A 19,948-nucleotide genomic window follows, 5' to 3' on the forward strand; every position below is an offset into this window, starting at 1 on the left:
TATTTCACCAAATTTATAAATATTAATTTCCAATCACAAAAAATATGATTTTTTTTAAACGATCTGATATGCCATTTATGCAGAATAAAGAACAAAATATCCGTGCTTTATAATAATATCAAAAATTGACTATTTGACAAATTTAGGGAAAAAATTGCTCTTTGTAGTCAGTATTAAAGGTTAACTTGCACCATTTTACACGTTGGAGATAAATTTGCTCCTAATTGTAAACTTTAGGGGTATTTTTGCACTTATCCCAAAAAAGAGTCTGACAAAGAAAATTCAAAATATTTCACCGAATTTGTAAATATTAATTTCTAATCACATTAAATATGATTTTTTTAAACGACCTGATATGCCATTGATGCAGAATAAGGAACAAAATACCCGTGATTTATAATTAAGTCAAAAATTGACCCAACTTGACAAGTTTAGGGATAAAATTGATCTTTGATGTCAATATTAAGGGTTAAATTGCACCATTTTACACGTTGGAGATAAAATTGCTCTTAATTGTAAACTTTAGAGATCTTTTTGCACTTATTCCAAAAAAATAAACCTAATAAAAAAAAATCCAAAAAACAGTAAATTTTCAAAACAGCTGTGATAAAGAAGATACTACCAAAATTTGGATTTGATTTTAATTAAATAACAATAAAAATAATAATACTCCCAAATATAAAAAAAAAAATAAAGGATTTAAATTTTAAAAAAAACATCACTTACCTTATATTAGATGATACAGAGTATCCTGCTCTTGTAGGAGTTTTATTAATCCCCTTTTACGCGGATTGGAAAATCAGTCATCGCAGGGATGACCGGAAAACGTAGCAAGAGGAGAATTATGCCGTCTCCGGCGTCTCCTGCGTTTCCGGCATCTCCTTTCCCATCTAACATCCTGCAGAACATTCTCGCAAGGCTCGATGTGAAGACACTGATGAGATTCAAGTTAGTATCCAAGACATGGCTTAATCTGATTTCCAGCCCAGGGATGACCGGAAAACACAGCAAGAGGAGAATTCTGCCGTCTCCGGCGTCTCCTGCGTCTCCGGCGTCTCCTTTCCCATCTAACATCCTGCAGAACATTCTCGCAAGGCTCGATGTGAAGACACTGATGAGATTCAAATTAGTATCTAAGGCATGGCTTAATCTGATTTCCAGCCCAGGGATGACCGGAAAACACAGCAAGAGGAGAATTCTGCCGTCTCCGGCGTCTCCGGCGTCTCCTTTCCCATCTAAAATCCTGCAGAACATTCTATCAAGGCTCGATGTGAAGACACTGCTGAGATTCAAATTAGTATCCAAACCATGGCTTTCTCTGATTTCAAGCCCTGATTTTTACGATTCGCATTCCTCAGAATCGCAGAAGAAACTCCATCTTCTTCTCCGATCGACTATCTCGCACGACAATGATTCCGGCTACTCTTACCAGTTTTATTCTGCAAAATTTAATGGCACAGCAAATTCTGTTCATACTACTACATTCACTGCCATGGTCGACGGCGCGATCAAACTCGTTCTTCCAAGTTGCCGTGGTTTGGTATGCTTTGCAACAGAGAGTCGGGTTTACGTGTATAACCCGGCTACACTTCGGCTTCTGACATTGCCGTTTTTCTCTCCGAATTCGGGGACTAGAGTGTGCGGGTTCGGGTTCGGATATGTCGGGGCTAGTAAGAGTTACAAGGTTGTGAGGTTTTTCTATCGGAAATACAGTAAGAAAATCGAGTGTTCGGTTCTGAAATTTCAGTTTGGGGCAAAAGATTCGGAGGTTGTTTGGGAAGTATTGGAACAAGCTTGTCCTTACTTTGTGCAGGAGTTTAGTCGTCCGGCTTTTGTTAGCGACACTATTTACTGGAAGATTGATTGGTATCAGAATCGGATGCAGAATCGGTGTCCGAGTCCGAGTCACAATAATCATAATATTCTGTCGTTCAACATTGAGGATGACAATTTTGCTGTTATTCCTAATCCATCGGATTGGAAATACAGACAGGAATCTGAACCGTATAAGTGGACTCAACTGGTTAATCTTGATAATATGTTGTGTATGGTGCAGATTTCCGCAGCTAATGCTCAGATATGGATGCGACGTGATCAGGAGTGGCAAAAAGGAGGAGTGATTGATTTTGAAGGACTTGGTCCGACGCTCATCGGAGCAGCCGTGTGCATCAAGGATGGTGAAATTATTTTCTCCTCGCATCATAACCTTGTCTTTTACAATATCAGGACGAGAAGGTTCCGAAGGGTGCAAATTTCTTCCAATGCTAATGCTCATGATCTTGTAACCTATTGGGAGTCGCTTTTTCTGTTAGGAGATTCTCATCATCCCTGAAAACAATGGTAACAGAATTTTGTCGAGACATTGTAACAGAATTTTTCCCGGATTACAATAATCTGTACCTTGTCAAATTTTTAAATCTATAATAGTTTTTTTACCTATATTCGATAAAATTTATGTATGCATGTGTAAAATAGCCTCCCAATGTAGAATTCCGATATGTGTCCATTTGAAACTATTTACATTCATTAGAATTAAAGATTGATATTTACATGGGATTGAAAAGAAAAACTAACAGCCTGATTTTTAGAGGGCCCCCGGCCGCTGGAACCATCCGTACCAAGGATGGTTTTAACTCCCCTGTTTCTGGAATATTGGGATTTGGGGGTGTCAGGAAGGCATGAAAAAAATATGAATATGTAAAATTGGCCTCCGAGCATAGGAGAGTTATGCATTCGCCACTGCCGATATGCAATGGAACGGCTTTCTTTATGCACTGTACAGTTAAATAGAACATTTCATTTGAAAAATATTTACATCCATACGCATTAAAGATTGATATTTACATGAGAGGGGATCGAGAAGAAAAACTGACAGACGGATTTTTAGGCCCAATTTTCATACAGCATTATCTGGGCTTGCTCTCGGTTTTCAGGAAGCGTACGTACTCCTGCTGCAACATCTCCCCTCCATGAACAGGATCAAACCTGCATCTGTAGAAACTGGTAATAGAGTACAACCTCATTTAGATATCAAAGGCGGAGAAAACAAAACAACACTAAATTTCATTAGTTGTCAGCATTGTCGGATCTAGGATCCGGGGTGCTTGTGGTGGTCTGGGTGCTAAATTGATGTTTTTTTAGTGTTTTTACATAAAAAAAATTAAAGCAACATTTTCCGGCAACCAGTTGGTTTATGCACTGTACAGTTAAATGGAACATTTCATTTGAAAACTATTTACATCCATACGCATTAAAGATTGATATTTACTTGGGATGGGATGGAGAAGAAAAACTGACAAACGGATTTTTAGGCCCAATTTTCATACAGCGTTATCTGGGCTTGCTCTCGGTTTTCAGGAAGCGTACGTACTCCTGCTGCAACATCTCCCCTCCATGAACGGGATCAAAGCTGCATCTGTAGAAGCTGGTAATAGAGTACAACCGTTTAGATATCAAAGGCAGAGAATATAAAACAACACTAAATTTCATTAGTTGTCAGCATTGTCAGATCTAGGATCCGGGGTGCTTGTGGTGGTCTGGGTGCTAAATTGATTTTTTTTTTGGTGTTTTTACATAAAAAATTAAAGCGACATTTTCCAGCAACCAGTTGGTGCTCTAGCGGACACTAGAAAAGAACATATTCAACGATCTTTCGCATAGCCCACACTAGAAAAGAACATATGCAGATGCACAACTACGCATACCTTCCATCCATGCCAGCAATGATAACAGTATTTTGGGATCCAAATGCTGCAATGAATTGTGTGGCTTCTGGTAAGTGAAACTGAGCAAACGACCATTCGGAGCTAAAATACTTCGGTAATACCCCTGAAAAAAGTATCAGAAAATTGAGAGTTGGATGAAAAATCAGACTTGATGAGCAATAACATATGTCTAATATGAATTCCATCTTTCTTGGGTAAACTACACCAATGGTACCTGAACTTTAAATAGTTTACACTTTGGTACCTAGATTACATTTTGTCCCAAAAATATACCTGAAGTAACGATGACCGGACAATTTAGTATATTTTTATCGGTTATGACCGGTCAACGCGAGTTTTCATGAGTTAATTACATTAATGGTACCCAAACTTTACCATAATTCACACTTCGGTACCTGGATTTTATTTTATCCTAAAAACAGAACACAAGTAAAGGTGCTTGAAAGGTTTAGTTCATTTGATCGGTTAGTGACCGGGTAACATGAACTAAACATTGGGACTCACCATACACTCAATTAACATAAAATTATAATACTGTCACAACACTCAATTAACATAAAATTATAATACTGTCACAGTATTATAATTTTATGTTAATTGAGTGTATGATTAGTCTCAATTTTTAATTTAAAATGGTCAAACTCGGGTTGATCAATCACTGATCGGTCAAATATACTTGAAGTGTATTTTTTGGACAAAATGAAATATAGGTACCAAAATGTGAATTCGGGTAAAGTTCAGGTACCATCAGTGAAATTTACTCGTCAAAATTGCATTGACCGGCCATTAACCGGTAAAATATACTTAATTGTCCAGTCATCGTTACTTCGGGTATATTTTTGAGACAAAATGTAATTTAGGTACCAAAGTGTGAATTAGGGTAAAATTCAGGTACCATTGGTGTAATTTACTCCATCTTTCTTCGCCGTGCAGAAACCTCTGCATATTTATTTATGTATTCTAGATTATGAAAAGTTACAGTAATGGACAAAAATATTGATTTAGCACTTGAGATATTAGTATCCCAATATTGTCTGTCAAATATTGGATTCCTAGCACAACTTGTCTATTAAGTATCATTACTTTCAATCGAGGAAGCACCAACATGGGTACTCGTAGAGGTGCGCTGAAGATGTTTAGGATAGAGGGATAGCTATTAGATGTTACATAATAGTATAGAAAAGAGTCGTTAGGGGCGTAGCGTTCGTAATAGCTATCCTTCGGAAGGTATCTTTGCTGGCTAGTCTGATTTTGAAGCTATGAATCCCGCTTAACTTCTCTATCGAGGTGAAAGTAGTCAATTACTAATAAGAAGTTAATAAGTAGCGAGAGCACAAAAGGACTCAACTACCAAGTGGCGAAGCCCTTCTAATATAATGTAGGCTTGACTCAGCTAAGTGAGTAGTAGCTAGGCCCGTCTATTTTATATTTGATTGGTCTTTCCCGTGCAAACAGGTAGAAACAGAAATGGAATCACGCAACATGTGTTATTCCATCGTACGTTATCTCTGTTCTTGATAGCCAAACCTATAATGAGAGGAAGCGAAGCCTGCACCCAGTTGCGCCTTAGGAATATGTCTATCATATCAGGTCGGTAAACTTCTGGTGAGAACTTCTCTATTTACGTAAGAGAGAGTTAGACTAGCATTTCTTTCTCCATCTAAGGGCAGGGCAATTGATTGCTTGCTCTTGCTCTCAATCGCGGATTCCGGAATCCCTGATCTCTGACACAGGCTGTTGTAGAGTTTGCCAAGAGATTCTTAGTGGATTGTGGTCATAGTGATTTATCACCCTCCGCTGCTTATCCAACTGCTACCACCCTAACGGCTTATTAGCCATACACATGAAATATGGTGTAAAGAGGTTTTCAACCGGGTTGGTGGACTTTTTAAAGCTGTCATTCATCTCGCTATCATACATAGTAATTTATTTATTTTTCGACCCAGCCCCCTTTCTAGCATAATGATGGGGAATTCCTTGAGTAAGTAATCTCGTCGATCTGCCTAGTTGAAGCCTCATCTCTTGACTTCACTCCGCGATAGAGCTGGTTGTATTCCGTTTCGCTAAACTAGTGCGAGCAAGGAAGAGGCGTATGCCAAAAGAGGTTTCACAAATGAATGTCCTGTTGGGACCCGGCTAAATAAGCTGCTTCTCTTGGCTTGGTTTGCTAGAATAGACTCTTAGATGGGAAGAATGAGATAGTTTCAAAAGGCTCGTAGCCCCAATCTAAGGAGTCGGGTATCATTCCCTGCCCCAAAAGCATATTAATGAGTGAAGGCTGCTGCGCGTAACGACTTTATTTGAAGCTAGGCTAGGATCGGATCCAATTCTAGGAGCGATGTAAGACCAGTAGACCCAAGTTATGCCTTTGACCTAGGAGCGTCGGTTTGAACACAGTGTTCTTTTTCTTGAAAGCGTATTAGGAAGCTCAGTCTTTACCTTGTCTTTTCTCAAGAGGAGGTGTGGTGCCGTTGGACCTGCCCTTTATACAGCAGTAGTTTCGGTTGAACTGGACATTTCTCCCGCTATTGGTAGGCTTACTCGACTAAGGCCCTGTTCTTTTTGACTTAATTTCAGCATACGTAAATTCAGTTCAGTTAAGTTCAGCAACATTCAGTTCAGTTAAGTTCGGTTCATTTCATTTCAGTAATTACCATTATTTATAATAATTTTAATTATTTATATATAATTTATTATAATTTATATAATTTATAGTTTAGTATTATTTATATATAATTCATCATTATTTATTATAATTTAGTATTATTTATATCCATCATTATTTGTTATAATTATAATTATGTATATATAATTTATAATTTAGTATTATTTATATACTAGAAAGATACCCTTGCTTCGCTTCGGGAAAGAAATAACGTATTAATTTTTATTAAATTGATTTGTATTTTAACCACTTGATTGGTAGTAGTATAGTTATGTTTCTAGTTACAATAGATATATAATAACTAAAAATACAAAGGTTTACTACACTGAATGCCTACTTAACCAAATCAATATCCGAACTTAAAAACCTGACAGTCCAAAAATTAAAAACAGCAAGCATAAAAATTAAATTATGTAAAAGGGATAAGTACAAAAAAAATGTCTGCGGTATACCGGTTTTGCGAACTGGGACCTGTGGTTTTTTTTTACAAACTCAGGTTTGTGCTACACGCCGTTAGCAAACAGAGGCAAAATTGACTAACGGTGTTAAAATTCAAAGAGAAAAGAGTTAATTTGGTCCTTATATTTATTTATTTTATAAATTAACACCCCTAATTATCTAATTATCACAAATAAACCCCAAAATCAAAAATACCATCTTTCCATCTCTTTTTAATTTTCCTTCTTCTTTCTCTCTCTTCTCTCTCTCCTCTCTTCTTCTTCTTCTTCTTCTCCTTTCTTCTTTTTTTGAAATTTCCATTGAAGAACGTCTGGAACAGACGTTGAAGAACGGGAATTTCAAAAAAAAAATTAAAAAAAAAGAAGAAGAAAGGAGAAGAAAGGAGGAAGAAGAGAGGAGAAGAAGAAGAAGAAGAGAGGAGAGAGAGAAGAGAGAGAAAGAAGAAGGAAAATTAAAAATTAAAAAGAGATGGAAAGATGGTATTTTTTATATTTATTTTTAATTTTGGGGTTTATTTGTGATAATTAGATAATTAGGGGTGTTAATTTATAAAATAAATAAATATAAGGACCAAATTAACTCTTTTCTCTTTGAATTTTAACACCGTTAGTCAATTTTGCCTCTGTTTGCTAACGGCGTGTAGCACAGACCTGAGTTTGTAAAAAAAAAAACCACACGTCCCAGTTCGCAAAACCGGTATACCACAGGCATTTTTTTTTGTACTTATCCCTATATAATAACTAAAAATACAAAGGTTTTCTACACTGAATGCCTAGTTAACCAAATCAATATCCGAACTTAAAAACCTGACAGTCCAAAAATTAAAAACAGCAAGCATAAAAATTAAATTATGTAAATAATTTTGTTCTTAGTTGAAGGATTGAGCTGGATTGAGAAAACTTTTAAAGTAGAAAAATTTAATAAGATCAGAAAACCCGAAGTAGTAATAATAATAAAAAATTCCAATTCGAGTTATAAAATTATGATAAAATTAAGGAGCACATTTATATAAAAGTAAATTATTAATATTACTAGTAGTGTTCATTGGATATTGCATAACCAAATAAATGAAATTGGTTATTCATCTTTATACTCTTGACTTATTAAATGTAATTCTTAGAATGCTTAGAATTTTCACCTTAAAATTTTAGTAAGTTTGGATCTAATACTAAATATTCAAAAATAAGATAAAGGCTTAGAATGCGTAACGGTATGATTACTGAACTTTACACTTTTTAATATCGGTAGTCACTCAATTTTAACTAACTCCTCAAAATGACCATTAACGACCTCAAAATGAAAATATTCAAGAATTAAAGTTGTTCAGAATGAAATTTACAATCAAATCACATTTTTTTTTTCCAAAATCACATTTTTTTTGAGCTTTCTCTTTTTAAAAAATTTAGTTTCTCTTCTAACCAAACAACACCTAAATGACCTCAAAACAAAAAATTTTAAGAGCTGAAGTTCCTTTGAATATCATGAACTCTTCGATTTATTTATTTTGAGACCGTCAACAGTCGTTTTGAGGTATTGAGTGGCCACTAGTGTTAAAAAGTGTAAAGTTCGGTGGTCATACTATTAAGAATTGAAGTTCAGTGGTCACAATATTAAAATGATAAAGTTCAATGGCCATGGCTGTAATTAACCCTCTTGCAAAGCAAAAAAACGCCGTCGTTTTCTTGTAGGTGGGTGAAGATGCATGTCAAATTAAATAGAAGGGTGAGATGGGAATAAATTTAAAAAAAAAAATTGGGCAAAATTGGAAAGTGAATTGAAGGGTACCATAGGAACAAATTGGAAAAAAAATGGAATTGGCACTATTCATCCTTCCACTTTTATAAGTATATATAATAATTCATCATTATTCATTATAATTATAATTATTTATATACAATTTATTATAATTTATATATAATTTATAATTTAGTATTATTTATATATAATTCATCATTATTTATTGTAATTATAATTACTTATATATAATTTATAATTTATTATATATATAATTCATCATTATTTAATATAATTATAATTACTTATATATAATTTATCATTTATTATATATATAATTTATCATTATATATATATATATATAATTTATCATTATTTATTGTAATTATAATTATTTGTATATAAAATATATTATATTATTATATATATAATTTATTAGAATTATAATTATTTGGTGCAGTTCAGTTAAGTTAATTTTAGTTCAGTTAAGTTAATTTAATTTCAATCAATTGAACGGGGCCTAAGGATTCAAGGAAGTTCACTGGTGGGACCCTGCTACTTACGAGGGTTGATGTGGGAGAGGGGGCGATTTTCTTTTTTCGGTAGGAGGCCCTTCTTAGAGAGTCTGGTTCCAATCTTTTATCCTTCGAGGTAGTGAAAGCCCTTTCGTCCTTTTTACTAGTACTAGTACATTTTATCGTAGATAACAGAGGCAAGCAGGACAGACGATCAATCCCTCTTCTAGTAATGGCACCACTCTTCTTAGGTTACAACCCATTCCCATTGGCTTCCTACAGAGATGTACAGGAAGACGGAGACCCTTTTAATCATAGACGACTAGTAGCGCGAAGTAATTCCATCCGATTTTCGAGAAAGAAAAGAGTGAGTTGGCTTATTTTACGTCAGATGACAGAGTTAAATCAAAGCTAGACCATAAAGGGAAGAAGGTTGGTTACCGGCTATACTAAGAGTAAGCGAACTAACGAGGCCAAATCCTTCAAGGCCATAGGTCAACCAGCTTATGTATTCTTATTCCTGCTACTCGGCGAGCAGTATTCGATCCTCTTTTGATACACCGACTTGAGCGAGTGGGTACGAGGCGATGGATAGACCATTGGGTAATTAAAACCCGGTCTTTATTAAGTTCCCCTTTGAACCTAGCATAATAAAAAAATAACTAAAAGGACTAGCAGTTATACTAAGAGGATAAGAGTGAGTTGGCAAAGGCTATTCTTTCTTATCATTCCTTCCCTGGATCTGACAGTGCTAAGTAAGCCTAAATAACATTACCAGTAATTCGAGGCAAGCGCATAAGAGAGCTAGCTTGTATAAGAGTCATAAGAGGATTAAGAATAAGAAAGGTCCAACTCGTACTAAAGCTATCGGTACTACTCTTCCTAAATTCCTAACGTGGATAAGGCGTCTCCTATGTTTACCATGTCTAACAGTAAGATCAGCTCTCCCCTTCGTCTAAATAGCTAGATAATCTCCCAGGCAAGCTAGTTCTTTAGCAAAATCAGTGTTCTTTCAAGCAAGCTATGAATAAGAGAGATAGGTCAAAGGTAAAGGACCTAAGCTCTTATTTTATATTTAAGATTTTAAGCCAGTTCAATTCCTTTTCCTCAAAGCCAAACACTCAGCAAAAGTTGGTTCACTACTTCTCATCTCAACTTGGTTAACTTCATTATAAAACTAACTACGCTGGGTTCGTTAATGCGTATACCAGGCACATCCTTAGTTCTGCAGACATCTTCAATGCATCGTATACGCGGAGAAGTGCAGGAATCTTTTTAAAAATGTGAGACACGGGTACAATGGGGACACGTCCAATGACAGACCAGCAACCAGTGGGTGCTCAAGCCCCCCATACCACCCCTATATATATATATATATATATATATATATATATATATATCATAAACAACATTCATAAGTCATTATAAACCATAAAACACCCATAATAAGTCATTAATTCATCAAAAAAAAAAATTTAATTCTTCAAACTATTTAACTACCAAAAAGGGGGTTGCTGTATTCTTTTCATTAGATTTTGATTTCTTTTTCTTTATTAGGGCTTTTTATTTTATTTTATTTTATATATCAACCCCTTTTTTGTAAAATCATTAAAAGAACCCCTAATATTCTACTTATTCAGAAGCAGTGTCGCTGAAGTGTCCCCATATTAAAAAAAAAAAAAGAGGGGACACTTATTTTGGAGTGTCGGGTCAGTATCCCCAGAGCATCATCGAAGTGTCCGACACTCATATGGTAATCTCCTAGAAGTGTCAGTGCTTCCTAGCTTTCAATTCGCTGAATATCTACTTCCTTGGTTTCTTCACCATATGGATTACATATAACAGACTTTCCACCACAAGACTTTCTGATAAAATTATCAAGTAGCTCCTTGTTATGCAAGCAAATCAAGCTTTCCGCCTTTCGTTTAGTCAGGAGAAACAATATAATAAATCACCATAGGTTCATTTTAAGGTTATAAAGATAACGTTACCGACCTTTCATAAAAGACAATGATGAACCAGGATTGGCACTAGTGCTTGGAGAAATAAGGGCATCAAGAGAAGTTGATGAATTCTGTTGTAGCAATAATCGAGTTTGAATAAGACCTAATATTGAGGTCGTGTCCTCCCCAGCTACACGAACTCTAAGACTGAAAATATGTACAGTACCTTTATCACTTGACACAGCTAACCATTGGACATTCCGAGAGAGAGTAATTCCATAAATTTCTGCTCTGTCAAACCCTCTTCGTACCTGCAGAAAAACAGTTCTATAAGTCTAGGTTCTACAAACTACTGCAAGCAAATAAATTTCCAAGAACCCGACAGCTGACAGAAATTAGACTGCGCTTAAAGGATTTAGTCATTTATATGATAAGATATTTGTTTTATAAGAGTACATGGCACAAACACACAAATTGTGTTTGGTCCACATATGAATTAACTTATTCTCGGGCAGAAACTTTAGCATGCTACCCATACGCCGTGTGCATAGCTTTGGCCTGTGAGCTTGGGGACTTCGAACATTTCACATGGCGTGTGGATTAATTTTCGTAAACTTTATTTTAATTTTACTATATGCTCCTTATTTAAATAAAACTAATCTAGAAAGAGCTTTTATTTAGCCACCAAACTGAGGAGTGAGGACCCTCCCAAGTGCTAGTAGCCTAGTACAAAGCTCATTATTCTCTTCTTGATTCGTTCATAAAGCAATTTTCGTTTTTTAATGTGAATGAAATTTGAACGTCTATGACATTGAAACGTATTTTCTTTTGTCTAATATGATCATGAAAGTCTGAAGAAGAAATAACATATTTTCTGTTTTATTCGCCTATTGTAGACAGTTAATTCGGTTTTAGCTCGGATACTGTATTTCTTAAGCTGCTAAACATGACAAGATATCTGACCTAAATTCAGCAATCAATAGACTAAGGGCCAGAAGTTCATTTGGGTTTATCATTTTTTAGTTGTGGGTTACAAGAGATTAGCACATTAATTTTCTTTCTATGTGGCGTAAGTTTAAACTTGAGCAATGAATACCGTGGAAGAGAAATTTCGGTAAAATTTTAAGATGATAACCATATTTCTGTGAGCATAAATAACAGTAGAAAGGTTACCTCTTGCAAGCGAGTTCCGTCCATTGTATTGAAAATTCTAATTAAAGTGCCCTTAGTACTGGCAGTTGCAAGAAGTAGGCCATCCATTGTCAAGGTCATACATGAAAGATGAGAATCATGAGCATTAATCAACTTTATAACATTCAGCCCAAAGTGTTCAATACGAACCTGGCCTCGGTGAAGGCCTAGGCAAGCTAAAACAGATGTATTTGAATGGTGAGAAAGGCAACACAATCCCCTGGGGTTTGCTAGAGTCTCAATCTGATGAATAAGCTTTAGATCCATGAAGCTATAAACATATAGTTTGTGCTCAAGGACAACAACAATTCGATCACGTCTTAACTTCACTGAACGAACCTCAGACCTAAATGAAAATTCACCTATACACCGACTCTGATGATCATCCCAGATTAAAACTTTGTTTGGAGGATAATGAGAATTAGCATCACCACCAACAAGTGCCAGAATATTGCTTCGGAATAGCATCTCAACAATTTTAAATCCTCCACTTTTCATATCACGTCTGAAAGTTTCCTTAAAAGGCTCACAGTTATAAATACGAAAACCCCAGTTCGTGCCAGCAGCAAAGCAACCGTAATCCTGGTTCCAAGATATGGAAAGCAACTCTGTCTCATTAATGTCTGGTTGAGGCTGCTCTAAGTATCCAGAAGGAATGATATTCGCAGAATTAAAGGAGCCATGCCTTGATGGTGGAATGTATCCTTGCGAAGTTGAGACAGTCGAAGTCATAAGTGATGAAGGAATAGCAATTAAAGCTTGTCTGAAGCAATCAAAAACTGAAGGAACCCATAGGAAACAGGATAGACAATTTTGTAGCACCACCGGTAAAGCCCTGACATAATAGATAAGAACCACATCAACCATAATTGAAATTAACAAGTTTCTTTGGAGAAAATAGAGAAAAACGAAGGAATTCAAATTAAATCAAAGAAACATTTATTATCCAAGACCCATAGTTATTAAAGGCGCGCCTGAGGCGCGCCTATGGCGCATGGCGCACCAGGCGCAGGCCTTAGCGCCATGGAAGCCCCATGGCGAGGCGCAATCGCTATGGCGCGCGCCTGGTGCGCCATTTTGCGCCAAAGGCAGTTGCCAAAGGCGCACCAAGGCGCGCCTTGACAGTTAGAGGCAGTTATGGGCATTTTTTTGGTAGCTACTTTATATATCGGAATGGAACACATGTTATATTAACAAAAAGTATCAAAAAGGAGAGAGATTATAGGTTTTAAACTAAGTAGAAGACGAAGAGACTCTTTAAAGAGGAAGAGACAGTCATTTGAAGAGTAAGAGATAGAGTCATTAAAAGAGGAAGAAGTTTAGTAGAAAGAAAACACATCAAACGGATTCAAACAACAAAAACAAAGAAGCCAAAGGGAATTCAACTTCAACAGTTTGATGATCAATAGTTTGATGATGCCTTAGATGAGGAGTGTGATAGTGATGATGAGGAGTGATGGATTTGGAGAGTTTTGATTAGGAGTAGAACTTAGGAATTAGTATTCAACTTTAGAGTTTTCTAATATGGGGTTTATTTTGCATTTTAAAATTTATTTATGCTTAAGATATTTTCATGATTTAGTTTTATGTTAGTTTTATATTTTTATAATTTTTATTTTTTTAAGTGCGCCTTGTCTCCCTATGGCGCGCGCCATCGCCATGCGCCATGGCTCCAGGACCCTTGCGCCTTGGTGCGCCATGCGCCTTTAATAACTATGCCAAGACCCAAGCTGAACCAGAGAAGTAACTATATTCATAGTTGTCAAATCGAGATATTTTGTGAATCATGACTCATGAATAGTAAGATTCAGTTCAAATTCATAATATTATAAAAATAGAATATTTACCATGTTGAAGTCAAAATATTATCAAATATTAGTCTAGAAATGCAATTTTAATGTCAGAAAAAAAAAAGAAATCATATCAATCAAATACTTAAAATTCAAATCCAATGCAAATGCAATCTCAATTCTGTTTCATAACTTAGTAGAGACCAAGAGTTTGAATTTCTCACTCTGTTTTTTTTTTTTTTTTTTGCCTTGTTATCAACTTGATAACAATTGAATGAAACTAGTTTTAGTTGATAACTTAATAAATAATAATCAGACTAGAGTGAGTTTAGTAGTTAGTGTTGTTTAAGTTTTTGATGAATGGAGATGAAGATCGGACTCGAAATAGAGCTGAATAGAATAGCATGATTCGAATGGGAATGGAATGATTCTGTTATAATTTAATTTGGCTCCAAATAGAGATGAATTGAATCGTAAGATTCAAATCGAGAATCGTAAAATTCTAACAACTATGACTATATTAAAAGTCAGAAAACACAACTGCAGCTTAAAATGATGGAAATCGGGACTAAATCAAAGATCATAACAAGTATGTGAATCAGAAAATAAAACTCACGGAATAGTTGGCGATATGGATGATCGATTATTTCCTCTAATCTTGACAGAAACTGATCAATCAAACGACGTAAGTCCCTGCTTCTGCAAATAAAACAAGGAAATGAAAAATCGGAGGAGGAAGATGCAATTATATCAAATCAAATCAAATCAAAGTCGAAAAATTACAACTAACATATACATTTGATATGAACATTAGGAAAAAAAGGGAAATGAAAGCAAACAAACCAAACCTCTGGTGTGAAAATGGAAAAATGCGAATCTGTCTTCAATGGTGGTTTTATTTCAGCTGATGAATCATGAGAACCAAAATTCAGTAATAGACTTCATATTTGAACTCAGATGTCTCATTTCCTTTTCATTTTTCTAGAAAATTAGGTAAATCCAGAACACTCGAGGATTTCTCAGAAATCCAAGCTCTGCAAGGTAGTTGGGAAAGGCGGAAAGACACCAGCGCCGGTGCCGGAGGAAGATGAGAGGGAGAAGCAGCCGTACGAGATGAAATGAGTAAGATAGGGTTTTTTTTTGTCAGGATGGGGGCGTTAGACAGATAAGAAAACAGTTTTATATTTATAATCTTATAATAAATGTTAGGTTAACTATGTAGAAATAATATAAATAATTAATCCAACGATGAAAATACACAAAGTAAGAGTTATTTTGTCAAAAACAAAGTAACTATAGCCTTTACCTTAAAAACGAATAGACTAAAACGTATGATTTCTAACAATATTTCTATATTCACTATCATTCAACTCATATTTTCTTTAGAGGGTTATATTTCGTTACGTTTTCGAATTTTTGTTTTCATATTTTTCAGTTTTCACGTTTTCTTTTATTTTTCATGTTTTTCTAGTTTTTTCTTTTATCGTTTAGTTAATAAGTATTACTAATAAAAATACAAGAGTTTGTCGTAATATGGATTCATGTCCTTTATGTAATGCTCATTACATAAATTTGTAAAGAAAACATGAGCGATGTATTTGTGATTCAATTACGACAAAAACAATATGACTAATCCAAACATGGTAATGATTGAGAGTGTTCAAAAATGGAACCGGACCGAAATAACCGACCGAACCGATGAATTTCAGTTTTTTGGTCTATTAGGTTCGGTTTCGGTTTTAAATATTGAAATATTTCGGTAATATCGGTTCGTTCGGTTTTTATGATAAAATAACCGAATTAACCGAACCAACCAATATATGGATTAATGATATAATAGTTTATTTTTTAGTCCATCATTTTAGGTTATATATTAGTTTATAAGATTTACTTATATTGTTTACTGGATTTAAGTTTAGTATTTTCAATGGTCAATTTGTCTGTAATAATTTTTTGAGTTAATTCCTAATATACAGTAGTCACCGGGCACTAAGGCCATCTCCAACCGTGCACTCTATTTTGCCTACTCTATCTTCATTTTTCTCTACTCTATCTTTAAATATAGAGTTGCTATAGTAACACTTACTCTATTTTATCTACTCTTTATATATTTTATTATTATTAAAAAAAAATACTCCTTGCGGCAAAGATGCCGCAAGGCAAGGTGGTACTGCATATATGCCGTACCACCAAGCTTGCTGCATCTTTACAACAAGCTTATCCAGCTCCATTGGAGCTGGATTTTTCAGGGCTCTCTATTTTTAGATAGCCCTTGGAGATACCCTATAGGTAATTAACATGTATTTCTTAAATATTGATTTTTTAGTTATATAAAAATTAAATATTGATTTTCAATACATTCAATAAAAATAATTCAATCTAATGGCTTCATGGCTTTTTTTTTAATATAAATATTGTAATAATATAATATAAATAAAAAATAAAAAATAATTTATTTAATAAATGATAAAATCGAATACCAAACCGAACCAAAATACTCGATTCGGTTCAGTTTGGTTTGTTAATATTATTTGGTTAGGTTTGGTTTTAATTTTAAGTGTTATTCGATATTCGGTTATTTCGGTTCGGTTCGGTTTTCAGACCGAACCGACCGTTGAACATCCCTGGTAATGAGCCTCCATTGTAATGGGTATTCCATTACAACATATCAAACGGGACCTTAGTGATTTAAGAGTGACTAAGACATATCATCTCAAACAATAATCATATATTCACTCCTTATTTATTATTTTATCATTAAAATTATTCATTATTATTCTATCTACTAATAGTAAAAAAAGAGACTCTTCAATAGTAAATTATCAATAAAAAATGAATTAAGAATGCACTAAGATGTGGAAAGAGACTTTCTATTAATAGAGAGGATGAAGAGACTCTTAGTAATTTAAGGAGCCATTAAAAGACTATTGAAGTGAATGGAGATTAAAGAAGGTTCAATAATAGAAGGGAAGCGAAGGGAGGTCGAGCTCCGAAATCCCACCAAACCAAATTGGTGGACTAAAACCTCCAATTAACTTTTAAAATCTTCTCCTTCCTAATAACCTTCTTTTCCAAGCATGGTTACATAACCAACTTAATCCCTATTAAGGTTAGATTATTAACCTTCCATTATTTAACCTTCAAAAACCTCAAGTCAAAGACCCGAGCTGATCCAGAGGAGAAGGGATTAGACCTGTTCAAAGACCCGTTGGCCCGCTCAACCCTCCCAAACCTGCACTCTATGGGTTGGGCTTGGATATGTATATTTATCATTTGGCTCAGTCCGGCCTAAACCCGTACAAGCCCGCATATAAAATAGATTGGGCTTGGTATTTGTTTCAAAAACCCAAGCTAGCCCGGTCCGACCCGCTCTTATATATATATTAGATTTTTATTAGATTTGAATTGTTATATATATAACAGTGATAACTTTTTCAATTGTTACCATAAATGAAATCAAATTTTAATTCAGGGATTTGAGTTTTTTTTAAGAAAACGATTTAGATGATTTAGATTATTAATTTGTGATAACAATTGGTTTTGTTCATTTTAAGTTTCTGCTTCAATAAATGAATATAAATTGAGTTGACAAAAAAGTTTTCTTCCACACTAATTAATTAAATTTCAATTACATTTTTATTTTTTATAATTATAATTAATTTTTATTTTTATTTTATTTTTTAATTAATATATATTATAGGTGGGCGGACTGGGCTGGGCTTGGGAATTAGTTTTTTTAACTCAGCCCAGCCCGGCCCGAACCCGATGTAAATATAATGCGAGCTGGGTTGGGCTTGGACAAAGTAAATATATGTCAAACCCGATTAGGTCCGGTCCGAGCCCGGCCCAACCCAACCCATGAACAGGTCTAGAAGGGATATAATCAACTATCTAAAAAATCAGCGAACAACAACCACAGCTTAAAATGATGGAAATCATGACGAAGTTAAAGATCATAATAAGTATGTCACTCATTTTTCATCAGAAAATAAAACTTACAAAATAGTTGGTGATATGGATGATCGATTATTTCCTCTAATCTTGATAGAAACTGGTCAATCCAACGATGTAAGTCCCTACTTCTGCAAATAAAAGAAGGAAATGAGAAATTGAAAATCGAATATGCAATGATATCAAATCAAATCAAATCAAATCAAAGCCGACAAATTACAATTAACATCTACATTTCATATGAACATTAGGAAAAAAGAGAAATATAGAAAGGAAATAAAAGCAAACAAACCAAACCTCTGGCGTGAAAATGGAAAAATGCGAGTTGTATTCAGTGGTGATAATAGATCTTAGGGGTGAGCATCGGTTCGGTTCGGTTACTAACCGAACCGAACTGTTAGTTAACCGAACCGAAATCTGTTCTATTTTCATAACCGAACCGAACCGAACCGAATAAGTTTGATAACCGAATTTGATTTAACCGAAAATTTTCGGTTCGGTTTGGTTACCGACCGAATAACCAAAAACTCAAAATATTTAATTTTTTTTGTATATTTTTATTTAATTAGTTTTCAAATAATATCCTTATACAAAAGTTACAATTGAATAAATTAAAAGCTACTAAACCAAAATATATGTATACAAAGATAAAAGTGTATTTTTTAGGATTAAACTTTTTATTTATATATATATAAATATAAAATTATATTTTAAATATGTATATATGAAGTTCGGTTCGGTTATCGGCTACACCGATATTTTTTTCAATAACCAAACCGATAACCGATTACCAAATAAAGTTAAAATTAAAACCGAACCGAATCAGAATGTTAAAATAACCGAACCAAACTAAAATTTCGATTCGATTATCGGTTTGGTAATCGGTTACCAGTTATTTTGCTCAGCCCTAATAGATCTGTAACTACTGCTGAACTCTGCCACCAGGAGATAAACATATTCTTCATTTTTTAATTTTTATTTTATTACAATTTTCTTTTTATTTTCTTTTTGTCTTCTCTTTAAAATTGGAAATATATATATTATTCTCTCTTATTGTCTTATTATTATTATTGTCATTATTATTATTAAATTTTCATTGTCCTTTTAATGGATTAATCATTTGATTCAATTATATTTAAGTAAACTCAATGTTATTTTTTTTTTAGAGAAAAAGAAACTTTATTAAGGAGAAAATTCTAACCAGTTAGAAATAGAAAAAACAATAAACTTGTTAGTATAGTAATTCCATGGCGCGTGCATATTATAGCATGAACCGCACCGTTTGTTAACTCTGATAAATTTGGAAACTGAGAAACCAGGCTTCGCACGCATGCATCTGGATATTTTAGGGGAGTCAGATGTTTGTCGGCCAGGATAAAGAGGCAGCAGAGCAGGATGAGAATAGCTCGAGCTAAAGCGAGATCCTATGCTGTTTTGGCATTAACCACACCTTTAACATCGATCTGAAAATTAATATTTTGCATATCTACAAAAAAAAAAGTCGAGAGCAAACTCTCTCCTAAAACAACATTATATGTTGTTTTGGCATTAACCAACCCGTTATAGTAATAAATGAAGAGAGTGAGAAGTGCATTCCTTAACATTGCCCAACATCATCGTATTTCTCAATTTGGAAGGTCATTGCGTCATTTTATTTTTATTTTTTTAGAGAAAGATAAATTTTATTAAGGAGAAGATTCTAACCAACTAGAAACAGAAAAGGTAACAAACTTGTTAGTATAGGAATTGCATTGCGTGTGCATATTATAGTATGAGTAACGTCATTTGTTAACCTAGATAGAAAAGATATTTTACAAGTAGTGGGATGTTTTAAAATTTCTCTACAATCATGGACAATCTCCCTAAACTCCGATAAATTTGGAAACTGAGAGAACAAAGAGAACCACCACAGCTTTAATATTGACCTCAAAGTCAATATTCTGCGTATCTAGAGAGAAAATTCAAACTATACTCT

General features: G+C 34.4%; 2 protein-coding genes across 8 annotated transcripts; one reads left to right on the forward strand and one right to left on the reverse strand.

Moving 5' to 3' along the window:
* Positions 1-677: 677 nt before the first annotated feature.
* LOC136225915 (F-box/LRR-repeat/kelch-repeat protein At1g09650-like) lies at positions 678-2,465 on the forward strand. The gene has a single exon (XM_066014084.1). The coding sequence runs from the start codon at positions 815-817 to the stop codon at positions 2,330-2,332; it is 1,518 nt and encodes a 505-aa protein (XP_065870156.1). The 5' UTR covers positions 678-814; the 3' UTR covers positions 2,333-2,465.
* Positions 2,466-15,180, reverse strand: LOC136225916 (autophagy-related protein 18c). Of its 7 annotated transcripts, none has more exons than XR_010687383.1 (8): positions 14,871-15,180; positions 14,639-14,721; positions 12,215-13,067; positions 11,094-11,352; positions 3,705-3,828; positions 3,269-3,424; positions 2,874-2,985; positions 2,466-2,774 (listed from the first exon to the last, which is right to left on the reverse strand). XR_010687383.1 is itself a non-coding variant. In XM_066014085.1 (6 exons), the coding sequence occupies exons 3-6, from the start codon at positions 12,962-12,964 to the stop codon at positions 3,331-3,333; spliced, it is 1,227 nt and encodes a 408-aa protein (XP_065870157.1). In that variant the 5' UTR covers positions 12,965-13,067; positions 14,639-14,721; positions 14,871-15,180; the 3' UTR covers positions 2,466-3,330. The 7 variants fall into 7 exon arrangements, 1 of the variants encoding a protein (XP_065870157.1); XR_010687382.1 differs by having other exon boundaries at positions 2,874-2,991; XR_010687379.1 differs by having other exon boundaries at positions 2,874-3,000.
* Between the last annotated feature and the right edge of the window lie 4,768 nt (positions 15,181-19,948).

Source organism: Euphorbia lathyris, chromosome 4 (assembly GCF_963576675.1).
Source record: "Euphorbia lathyris chromosome 4, ddEupLath1.1, whole genome shotgun sequence".
Lineage (NCBI taxonomy): Eukaryota > Viridiplantae > Streptophyta > Magnoliopsida > Malpighiales > Euphorbiaceae > Euphorbia > Euphorbia lathyris.